We start from the raw sequence: 12,541 nt of genomic DNA, 5'->3' as shown, positions 1-12,541 counted from the left end.
AATAATTCTAAGTGTCAATATACTGGATACGACAGAGGAATGACTAAACTTGAAAATAAGAGAGTAAAAATTATTAAAGCTGACAAATTAACATAAAAAGAATGAAAGCACAGAGCACATAAACGCTGTGGGACAGTATTACATTGCCTAACATATGTCTAACTGGAATCCCAGGAAAAAGAGAAAGAATAGGGCAAAAGAAATATTTGAAGAGATAGTGGCCAAAAAGAGTTTTCAGAAAGTAATAAAAGAACAAGTCAAAGAGCTCGAAACTGAAAGAAAAAAACCTAAAAATATTGAAAGACCCAGACACACCATACTCAAACTGCTAAAAACGAAGGAGTAAGAGAAAATCTTGAATTCAGGCAGAAATAAAAGGAAACATTACAAGGAGAGGAGCCAAGAAATGAACTTCTCATTGGAAGCAATGCAGGGGACCACAGAACATAGAACATCATCTTTAAAGTACTAAAAGGGACAAAACCCGTCAACTCAGAATACTATGCCCAGTGAAAATATCTTTTATTTTTTTTAATGTTTATTTTTGAGAGAGAGAACGTGAGCAGGAGAGAGAGAGAGGCAGAGAGGGAAGGAGACAGAGGATCCGAAGCAGGCTCTGTGCTGACAGCAGTGAGCCTGATGAAGGGCTCAAATTCACAAACCATGAGACCATGACCTGAGCCGAAGTTGGGTGCTCAACCAACTGAGCCACCCAGGCACCCAAAAAAATCTTTTAAAAACAAACAGGTGAGAAAGATCTGGAATAAAGCCTTTCCAAACTCATGCTTCTGTGCCTCCCAGAATGCTCTGTGCACACCGAAACCATGTTTCTAACACATCTCTAGCAGCTGCACCCTCTTATCCCCCCTTCCATCACCGACAGTGTAAATCCCTCAAGGACAGAGACATGGCTGATTAATCTTTGTATTGCCAGTGCTTAGGACTGTGACAAAATAAGTAGTGAGCTTCTGACAGACGTCTGACTGCTGACGATGAAAAATGGATAATGAAGAGGGAAGCCAGAGGCACAGCAGCAGGACCAGCAGCAGAGCTCAGAAGCAATTAACAGGAAACCCAGACAGCACAAAGACGAAGCACAGAAAACCTCCCAGGATGGGGTCTCGTGAGCCTGCAGACTGTACACCAACACGTACAGAGAAAAACATCGGAGCGGTGCCATTACACATTCACATTGTTTCTACTCATTTGGTGAAAACGTTTAGGGAAATACATTCGGGAGTTCCAGGTAAATTATCTGGCAGATATTTTATAATGTGAAAACAATTCTAAGGCCAAACATCTATAATATATCCAGACACAGGTAATGTTTTTAAGTTGATGTCTAATACATCCAGTAAGAAATACTAGATGACAGAGGATTATGGTAGTAAGATTTTAAACATCAAGAGGGGGTTCAGATGCCCTAGGCCACAGTTAAAACAGAATGGGGCACAATGATGCATTGTTGTCTGTGTACCACTAAACAGGAGTTCCTGCACAGCACTAGGCAGCAAAGGTGGGGACACCATGACTAGGAGAAAGAGTAACAACTGACGCCCCCCCAAAGGCCAGGTCCTCCCTAACTGAGTTAAGTGCATGACCCTCCACTGGGCCCATGGAAGTGTGAAGAAAGGAGCAGGGAAAGAAAGAAAAAGAATTTCTAGGGGGCACCTGGTTGGCTCAGTCAGTTGAGCATCTGACTCTTAGTTTCAACTCAGGTCATGATCTTACCATTTCATGGGTTCAAGCCCACCATCGGGCTCTGCTCTGGCAGCGCAGAACCTGTCTGGGATTCCCTCTCTCTCTCTGTCTTTCCCTCCCCCACTCTGTCTCTGTCTCTCTCAAATAAATTAAAATAAAAAAAGAATTATAAAAAAAAAGAATTAAAAAAAAAGAATTTCTAAACATGGTGACTGGACTAAACTCTGAGAGAATCATGTATCTAATAAATGGCTTGAGTCCTCGGGAAAATAGCCAGCCTCTTTATGTTTCTACATGCTCCGGAACCAGAGAAAGATCTTTATGTCCTGGAACCTTTCCCTTCCTAAAACTCAACCATAAGAATATCATCATGTTGCACAGGCTAAGATCTGGGCACTCTCTAAATGTCTAGGAAAAGTTACCTGCATTATGTACAATAATATCGGGGCGCCTGAGTGGCTCAGTCAGTTGTGCACCCAACTTCAGCTCAGGTCATGATCTCATGGTTTGTGGGTTCGAGCCCCACATCAGGCTCTGTGCTGATAGCTCAGAGCCTAGAGCCTGCTTCGGATTCTGTGCCTCCCTCTCTCTGCCCCTCCCCCACTCACACGTTGTCTCTGTCTCTCAAAAATGAATAAACAATAAAAAAAAAAAAAAATACAATAATACCAAGTTGTAGAGCTAAATAATCAAGGCCGAATATTCTCTATTAGGTATTTGTGTGGTAAAACTACTGGTAAAATAAAAGATTTTCTCGCTCCCAAGCCTCCTATGGTTCACGTTGACCAACATATTTCATACTGTATACACTGGGGCCCCCACAACACCTAACACAGGGACGTACACTCTCAGAAAACTGTCAGCACCATATACTACATATTAGCATCACCTGTTTTTTTGTTTTGTTTTGTTTTTGGCGGGGGAAGATCACGAGATGAATATTATTTATTCTGATGATTCTCTCTTTGACCTTCCCTTACCCGTTCCTGTAGAAGTTCCACAACCTGCTGGACACAGTCGTTCACATCACAGGAGTCTGTTTTCAGCACCAATTCTGGAGCCTCTGGTTTTTCATACTCAGAATCGATTCCAGTGAAACCTACAAAAGGTACCAGAGCATTGAAGGGGGTAGAAATTAAAACAGGCTTGTTTCTTTGGTGCAAGTCTCTGCTATGGTGAAGTTCATATTTACACTAACCCTTCTGAGTTACAAGGTTATATGGTATTGAAACTTCTTCCTTGGGAGAAGACTTCTGATTAAACTTTTGTTTCTCCTTTAAACATGTACAGGTAATTCTCACTCACAGTTCAACAAAGTTGCCACGGACACTAAGTGAGTGACTACTGAAGCCACCGGCCCCTAGGGGAAACATGGGGTCAGCTTCCTGCAAGGCTCAGTCATCACCAGATTCTTTTTGACACTCCTTTACAGTATGAAAGCTAAAACAGGAAGGCTGGGCGTCACTTTGTTCAACTTCAGCTGGGAACGTGTACTCGGGTGGGAGGACTAAAATTTTTGCCACTTTGTGTGTGTCCACAAGTGACTGCCTAAGCACCATGAGTACTCATGTGGGGGGTTAAAAATTTTAGTGGGTAGGAAAACTTGCAAATATGGAATCCTCAAATAATGAGGATTGACTATAACTTCTTCTGTCACCTTTTTTCTTTTAACTAAATGCCCAAACTGCCTATGAATAAATAGGAATAAATACCAAGTGATCCAGGGCATCTCAATGTCTCCACAGGAAGACAGAATACAGTACTTAAACCCTAGTCATAAACCAAACTAGATGAGGTTTTTTTTCCTCTCAATGCAAACACTGACACCAAGTTAATCTGTTCATTATATTCACAAGGATTATCTACAGCCAAACTGAAGCTCTGAAGGCTGCTTCTGCTACCAGGATTAAGTGTTCAAGACAAAGTAACCACCATTAGCTTAAGCAAAACATAACTAAGGGAGCTAATCCTGTCACATCACAAAATACATTCTACAATCAAACATAATCAGTTTATGTGTCAACCACTATTTAGATTTCCCCTTTAAATATGTTACCATGTAATTGCCAAAGAGAAAGAATACAGGATGATTCCCAAGAATGGGCTAGCTGAGCTGAAGATATGTTGTTCCTATCTTATACCCTTGACATGACCCCCTACAGAAGTCATTTAAGGCTTGTCTGCCTTGAAGTGCTTAGGTCAACCTTGGGGTTAAAATGGTAAACATTACTTCAAAATCATTACTATTGGGGCACCTGGGTGGCTCAGTCGGTTGAGCATCCGACTTCGGCTCAGGTCATGATCTCACAGCTCGTGAGTTTGAGCCTCGCGTCAGGTTCTGTGCTGACTGCTCAGAGCCTGGAGCCTGCTTCGGATTCTGTGTCTCCCTCTCTCTCTGCCCCTCCCCCGTTCATGCTCTGTCTCTCCCTCACAAAAATAAACATTAAAAAAAAAAAAGTTAAAATCATTACTATTGACAGCCTCTTCTCTGCTGCCATGCCAACCACCCCATTGCGGCATATTCAATAAACCTCTATCTCCTTAAAAAAAAATAACTAAAATAAAATATAATAAAGTAAAATAAAACAAAACAAAACAAAACAAAATAAAATAAATTACTATTAAGAGGTGCAGTCACCAAAAGAGTTCTAAAGTGTAATAGACAAGTCCACAGCCCACTTGTTCTCTTCTATTTCATGTTTCCAAGTATCACATGAAGACCTGAATCCAAGAAGAGATTTCTGCATTACCAATATTCCTAATAGTATTTAGTGGTGAGTCACAATAGAATAGCTAGGGAAAAATAATTCTCATTAAAACACTAGTTCTTAAGCTCTAATTCTCAAATGCAGCTAAACAATGCAATCACCAGGTCCCACCTGCATTAGATTCTGATTTGGCCTTGGCACAGGATTTTTAAAAGTTCACTCAAATAATGCTATTGTGCAGCAAAGCCTGAAAACCACTATGTTAGAAGATTTGGCTTATTTTAAAAGCCCAAGAATTCTCTTTCTAGCTAATTTATCCCATAAATGATTATAATAAATGTATGCTTAAGCAAAACATTTATATTTAAGTAAATAACAACTACTTGAGCAGTAATCATGAAAATAATCATTAGAATGGCTGACACAGGGATAGTTATAGTGTCACAAAAAGCCCTCTAAAAGCCTGAGGTCTGCTGAATGTATACAATCTCTTCTGTCCTTGAACATTTACCATCACAGCTCTGAAACAGCATTTACCATTCTGACAATGAGTAAACGGTTTTTAATTTTTTTTTTTAACATTTATTTATTTTTGAGACAGAGAGAGACACAGCATAAACGGGGGAGGGTCAAAGAGAGGGAGACACAGAATCTGAAACAGGCTCCAGGCTCTGAGCTGTCAGCACAGAGCCTGACACGGGGCTCGAACTCACGAACTGTGAGATCATGACCTGAGCCAAAGTCGGATGCTTAACCGACTGAGCCACCCAGGCGCCCCAGTACACGGTTTTTAAATACTAACAACTCCAGGGGTGCCCGGGTGGCTTGGTTGGTTGATCATCCACCTCTTGATTTCAGCTCAGGTCATGATCTCAGAGTCACGGGATGGAGCCCCATGTCAGGCTCCACGCCGAGCATGGAGGCTGAGATTCTCTCTCTCTCTCTCTCTCTCTCCCCCTCTCCCCCACTCATGCGTGGGGCTCTAAATAAATACATACATACATGTGTACATACATACAACTCTACAATCGGGACTCTAACACATATATTTTAATCTAAGGAACATTTTATTAATGTCTACCCAGAGGAATAGACAGAAAACAGTCAAGAAAGTAAATAAGTAACATAGAGAAAACTAAACTACTACAAACACACTCCCAAATATAGAATGCAAATTACAAATAACTCAAGGTATTTTGCATGTGGTCTTACTCATCTTTGCATCTCAGCAGCAAACACACAGCTTGCAAACAGGAAGCACTGAGCAATGTGTGTTGAACATCCAATTTCCGCTCCATCTTCTAATCTATCCAATAAGCATTTACTATGTGTGTAACTCTAATGATACAAAAATATTCAAGATGTTATCCCTGTTCAAAAGTAGTTTACTCCAGCCAGAGACAAATCTACCTCCCTCACCAATCCATCCTTGCAAAAACAAAGCCAACTAAAATTAAAATAAGATTTAGATTTCAAGATCCCAGACACATCATTTTGCTTCTCTTTGCCAAATCTGTATTTTGAGAAACTGAAGTGAAAAGTGGCCATCGACAGAGACAGGCGGACACAGATGATGAAGAGCTGAACTGGTTTCCCTCCTAATGTCGTCAGTTATTCAGGTCAGGCAACCTGTTCTCTTTGAGTCAAGAAAGCACAGGCTTCATGGGTGAAACTGAGTTTCCCTGGTGGCACAACTGAATGCCAGCCTTGCCTAAGGAATCAGGTTTCACCACAGCAGGTGGAACTTGCCCCACACTTGCCCCAACTGGTTAAGCATCCCCAGGTCCAAATGTAGAAGAGCCCAGAATAACAGCATAGTCCTTCCTGTTCCACCTTTTGCTATGCAGAACCAGAAGCTGAGTGACAAAATCTTGAATTCACAGAGCTCCTGTGATAGTCCCAGGCTATTATACTCCCTGTTGGGAAGGCAGCAGTTACCTGCATGAATCACTGATCCCTACACAGCGCTGAGTTCAATCCCTGGCACGTCCTCTGTTGTTAACAATAATAGAACAGAACTAATGTTAAACAATACCTAGAAGATTAATATAATTGGTATCAAAGGTCACATCAGACAGGTTCTAAATGTCTCCTATGTCCAAATGTTCATCGTAGCTGTAACTCTAGGAGCAAAGCATAAAAATTTTTAAAATCAAGGTATCTTCATTTTGATGGAATCAGAGATAGATTAATTCAACCTAATTCAACAAATGTACACCGAATGAATAAGGGACCATTCCACACCATGATATAAATAAGAACAAGGCACTGGTTTTGCTTTCAAAATGTTTACAATTCCCATGATCTATGGAATTTCCTTCATTTTCACCAGAACAAAAAGCAGAAGTGGCAGCAGCTAGCAATTGCTATGCAGTCTAATGCACCTAATTATACCAAGTAGGTTTCCAACAGCCCCAGAAGTCCCAACCTTCTAAAACTCTGTCTTGGGAGAAGGATTCCAACCTGACCAACCATTCCCACTGAGTAGTACACACAGTGCCAGGTACTACTGGTAGGCTTCAGAGACACAAGAGCGTAGTATTAAGACCCACTTCTTCTTCTCAAGGAGCTCCAAGTTGTTTGAATATTCCCAATCTCTTAGCAAAGACGATCAGTCTCAGATATGGCAAGATAAAGTATGCAAAGGGGCGCCTGGCTGGTTCAGTCAGTAGAACATGCAGCCCTTGATCTCGGGGTTGCATTTGAACCCCACACTGGGTGTAGAGATTATTTAAAAATAAAGTCTTAAAAAAAATGCAAGCAAAGGGAAACTTACCTTTAATTTCTCCAGCCCGTGCTTTTTTGTAGAGTCCTTTAACATCCCTCTGTTCACAAACATGCAGAGGAGCATCAACAAATACTTCAAAAAACGGTAAACTTGCACCCTCATGAATTTGCCTTGCATTGTTGCGATCCTTAGAAAAAAGATGTAGAGAAACATAATAAAAGGTGTTCATACGAATCAAAGGTACTATAAACGATCAAGGATGAATAAAAGTGCTTTATCAGCTGAGGCAGTGGAAAATTAAATATTAGACAAAACTTAATTTATATTTTTAAATATAAACAAAAAAATTTAACCCAAGAAACTATTTCTTCATAACAATTTTAAAATTTGATATTCTAAAAATCCAAGATATTGGGGAGTTCCAGGAGGGAAAACAACGGATGCCCTGTAAAAACTTTCACCTAAGTTTTACGGAGAACCACAGTCAAAGCCCAGCCTGAATGCAGGTGCCATCAGGCCTCTCATAACATGTTCAATCTTAGCCTGAGTCTGAGTCCATTCAGAGTCCTCAAGGTGGTTTATCTCCTTGCCAAATACAAGGTCTTGCGACCACTTCTCATCTCTAGCACTCCCAAACCTTTACTTTTCTGTCCTGCCCCGAACCCCCCAACTCTCTGGTAATCACCTTCATTGTTCCACCCTGTCCTCCGGAACGGTTTCCTTTCTAAGTCAACCTCTTCTTTCTGTCTAAGCTAAACTGTTTCCCCCTTAAGATCCGCTCATCTTTCCATACTCAAGGCCAACTCCACGTTCCTATTCTGGACACAAGCAGTGCCAACATTTCCAAAGTCAGCCCTGCAACTCCCGCCACTCTATCCCCACACAGCTCATTTTACCATTCACATTTCTTATGGCCCCTACTTCCACTGTCACTACTCTCCTCTTCCGCATTTCAAAATGAAGATCCGCAGGCACGAATGCTCTCAACCTCCTCTCAGCCATATAAATGTATCCACATGCCCAGCAACCTTTGTCTCCCTCACTCCTGCTACTCCTTCCTCCCTTTGAATTCCAGAGCCACCCCTCTAATGGACCTTCCTCAATCCATTTCCCCCCTCCGTCTGAAATCCTCCTCTTCCTTCTCTGCCAGCTTTTTCCCCTGGCAACAAGTCACTTATCCATTAAAAACAAGTGAACTGTGGGGGCATTTGGGTGGCACAGTCGGTTGAGCGTCCAACTTCGGCTCAGGTTATGATCTCACAGTTGGGTGTTCAAGCCCCACACCCGGCTTGCTGCTGTTAGCAGGAAGCCTGCTTCAGATCCTCTCTCCTCCTCCTCTCTCCTTCTCTGCCCCTTCCCTGCTTGGGCTCTCTCGTGCGTGTGCGCGCACGATCTCTCTCATATAAACGTTTAAAAAAAAAGTGAACTAGGGCGCCTGGGTGGCTCAGTAAGTTGAGTGTTTGACTCTTGATTTCAGCTCAGGTCATGAGCTCACAGTTTGTGGGTTCATAAGCACAGTCCAAACCTCACTCTCTGTGCTTTTAGAAGTGAGAGCAACAAATTTCACTCCGTACTATGGAAACAAGGGGGCCAAAAAGCAGATCAGTACATACTTTTAGAAATCCAGCTGACAGCTCTCCAAATCACATTACTTTCTCCTCTTCTAAGAGTTGCAAAGATTTCCAGAATGTGCAAGAATATCAGTTGTTACATTACGATGAAACTGTTTATATCAAGGATTCAAGAACTCAAACAACTATCATTCTCTTACACACTTCATGATCCAGTATACTTTAAACGGATGTATTGATGCTGATCCCAATGTTTCAGGCAAATGAAAAGTACTTAGTCCTCACAGGACCCTTTAGGACTCCTGCCATGGTTCAGTTAAGTGAATCTTTACAATTAACACTCCATCTGATACTTACCTGTAACTCTTACAGTTCATGTTTTATTTTGGCTTTAAAAAAAAAGTCTATGTAACCATCCAAATTCATGATACAACACTAGAATTGTGCTATTATTTATTATATTTACTCAATACTTACTACACACCAGGCACCATGCTGAAAGCTTTGAACGCATGATTTACCTAATCCTCAGAACAACACTGGGAGGTAGGCATTATCTGAGCTTAGGAAGGTCAACTCAACCGGCCAAGGTCATAACAGGCAGAGGTGAGATTCCAACCCATTGTTTCTGGCTCCAAAGTCCCTGCTTTTAACCACATAGTAATTCACCTGCTCTTTCACATCTGTACTATGCTGTCATTTAACAAACACTAAATATCTACTATATTCCAGAAGCTGGGCTTGGCATCAAGATTATAAAGATAAATAAGATGTAGTTTCAGCCTTCAAGGAACCAGTGGGGGTTAGAGGCAATAAAGCATGGTGAGTAAGAATATGGATTCCAATGACATTGTCTGGGTGCCTTGCTCTACCATGTACAGCGACCCTGGGTAATTTACACCTTTTTCCTCATCTCTGCCTTCTCCATTGGGTGATAAGAACTACATGAGTTCATTCATGGTATACAGCTGGTGTTTAATAAATGTTAGCTATTATTTTCATTACTACTCTGTCTTCTTCATTGGGTGATAAGAACTACGTGAGTTCATTCATGGTATACAGCTGGCGTTTAATAAATGTTAGCTGCTATTATTTTCATTACTACCACCACCACCACCACCATCACCACTACAATTGCTGCCACTGTTAGCACCACCAACCAATGAACTGGCATTTGTAATAAAACAAAGGGTTAGGGCACAATAAGGGCACCAAAGGCTGAGGGAGAAAGGGAAGGCACTCAGGAGGAGGAGATGCCTAACCTGAGCCTGAAAGCATGAACAGGAGTCAACTGATGGCGAGAAGAGAAGGACTGACCGAAGGAGAAGAGTGCCTTCCAGGTGGGGAAACAAAAATCTCACGTAAGAAATGATTTTTTAAGAGAACTACAAAACAGTGAATTGGTGCTAAAATAAGAGGAGGAATGTGATGAAAGAGGAGAGTGCTTCTGTCTGTGAGCAAAGAAGCCATGGTCAGGCACATGTTAAGAAACTTAAGACTTTCCCTGGGTGTCTGACACACATTGAGTATTCATTATACATTTATTGAGTTGAAAAGTCAAGCTTGAAATAATGTGGCCACTGGCTTGAGGTCAACAAGTTTGGTTATACTTTGGGAGGCAGGGGCAGTCATAACAGGTTTTATTAAAAAGGAATTTACTCAGAAAGTCCCAGCACAAAAGTGTTGTAGGTTGATTATTTTAATTTGAATTTAGCTTCGAAGCATACGTGAGCATTTCAATTACTTGTTTTGCCTGAGGCCATCTCACTCGATGATGTCAGAACAGCAATGGTACAAAAGCCACATACCTGAGTATAAGGGGATATAAAACTTGTGATGCACACTAAGCCAGCATCTGCAAACAGCTTAGCAACTTCTGCAATGCGTCGAACATTCTCTTCTCTGTCTTCAGGACTAAAGCCAAGATTTTTATTGAGGCCTTGACGGATGTTGTCACCATCCAAAGTGTAGCATGGGATACCGTGGCAAACCAAGTACTCCTCCAGAGCCATGCTCACTGTGGTCTTTCCTGCTCCAGACAAGCCTAAAATCGAATAGTCCAAGCACATTTCATATGCAATGTTAGGAGACCACTTAGTAACAAAGAATTTAAATCACTGGCTTCATAACGTTCATTACACATAGCAATCCCTCAGTAACATTTATCCCACATTTCTCTACAAGATTTAGATCTTAGCTAGAAAAACATCTATAGTTTAAATAAAGTAAGCATTTATGTTTTTTAAATAAATAGACATTCACGTAAAGTAGTACATTTGCAGTTTAAATAGTTCTAAATTGTACACTTCAGGTTTACCCAACTTCTTTGTTTTTGTTTTTTTAATGTTTTATTTATTCTTGAGAGACAGGGACAAAGCGTGAGCAGGGGAGGGTCAGAGAGAGAGGGAGACTCAGAATCCGAAGCAGGCTCCAAGCTCCGAACTGTCAGCACAGAGCCTGACATGGGGCTCAAACTCACGAACTACAAGACCGTGACCTGAGCTGAAGTCAGACACTTAGCCGACTGAGCCACCCAGGTGCCCCTGGTTTATCCAACTTCTAAAAAAAACGTTTCAGGGCAGCTACAACCACCAACTTAAACTCCGCGATTATTTCTTTGCCCATTCTTCTCTTTTCTTTCCCAAATAACTTCTTTCAGATATGGTGCAAAGTAAAATTTATCCTGCTCATATTTTGTCCACTGCTCTTTAGGCAAGATACGCAGCCTTATGGTCAGGTCCACTGCTCTCTGTATGCCAAACAAGCTGTCATTATACAGGTTCTCAGGAAGCTTTATGGCCTCTTTCACATCATCATGTTCATAAATGGTAACACTTCGCATTAACCCCAGTTTATTGAACCCTGCAGCATTGTAACACCATTTTCAAATACCCTCTGGCCACCGGCCTGACGCTCAACAGCAGGCCTGCTGGCCATTTTACCCAAGACTGCAGCGCTGTATACTCAAGTATTTGTTTTTAATAATTCCTGTCTGTGCCCAAAGGCATCCTAGAAATCACTCCGTTTCAGATATGCACTTTGTCCTCCTGTTAACACTACTCCAGAGCTGCATGCCAACTTAAAAACTGAGTTACATGCCCAAATTATTTCTGGTGAGGGAAGAAAAAGGACAAATGAAGCTATCTCTATATCCTAGGATCAATACCTCTCATAGACAACCATAGATAAAAGTATCTGGGAGTCCAATTTAAATTAACCTTGAAAGAATATCCTCATTTCAACTCACCTTCCTGTACCAATGATGTTTATTCACTAAACAACAAGAAGGAAAAGGAAAGCATACATTCATGCAGAAACACGTGCCATCTTGCTGAGTATGTAATTACAGAATTCATAACTAAGGTGGTTACGAGGCAAGAGATAATCATGTATGGATTCCCCTGAAAGACATTATGAAGGTACAATTGATATGTTAAGAGAATCAATGGTGTTGAGGCACCTGGGTGGCTCAGACGGTTAAGTGTCTGACTTCAGCTCAGGTCATGATTTCACGGTTCATGAGTCGGGCTCTGTGCTGACAGCTCAGAGCCTGGACCCTGCCTGGGATTCTTTCTTTGCCCTTCTCTCACATGTGCGCCCATGCATGTGGTCTCTCTCTCTCTCAAAATAAATAAATAAACTAAAAAAAAAAAAAAAAAAAAAAAAAAAAAAAGGAGGATTAATAACATTAGTTGCCTTATACATTAAAAACCTGTATTAGTTTTATATTAAAAAATTGTATTAAATAAAATAAATATTAAATATTAAAATTAAATATTAAAAATTAAATAATATTAAATAAATAAAATTAAATTAAAATTGTATTAATGAGC

At 41.0% G+C, this 12,541-nt stretch overlaps 1 protein-coding gene and 1 pseudogene across 2 annotated transcripts in view; both read right to left on the bottom strand.

The window, feature by feature from the left end:
- PAPSS1 (3'-phosphoadenosine 5'-phosphosulfate synthase 1) overlaps nt 1-12,541 on the bottom strand; it is a 101,976-nt gene that overhangs the window by 70,268 nt on the left and 19,167 nt on the right. For both annotated transcript variants that reach the window (XM_042935745.1, XM_042935746.1), the window contains exons 3-5: nt 10,517-10,752; nt 7,186-7,324; nt 2,682-2,800 (exon numbers count right to left, since the gene is read on the bottom strand). In XM_042935745.1, the coding sequence (XP_042791679.1) occupies nt 2,682-2,800; nt 7,186-7,324; nt 10,517-10,752 (494 nt within the window). The remainder of the gene's footprint in view (nt 1-2,681; nt 2,801-7,185; nt 7,325-10,516; nt 10,753-12,541) is intronic.
- Nucleotides 11,318-11,715, bottom strand: LOC122217974 (annotated as a pseudogene).

This window comes from Panthera leo, chromosome B1 (assembly GCF_018350215.1).
Source record: "Panthera leo isolate Ple1 chromosome B1, P.leo_Ple1_pat1.1, whole genome shotgun sequence".
NCBI classification, from domain to species: domain Eukaryota; kingdom Metazoa; phylum Chordata; class Mammalia; order Carnivora; family Felidae; genus Panthera; species Panthera leo.
This window is presented reverse-complemented; position numbering and strand designations above follow the sequence as displayed.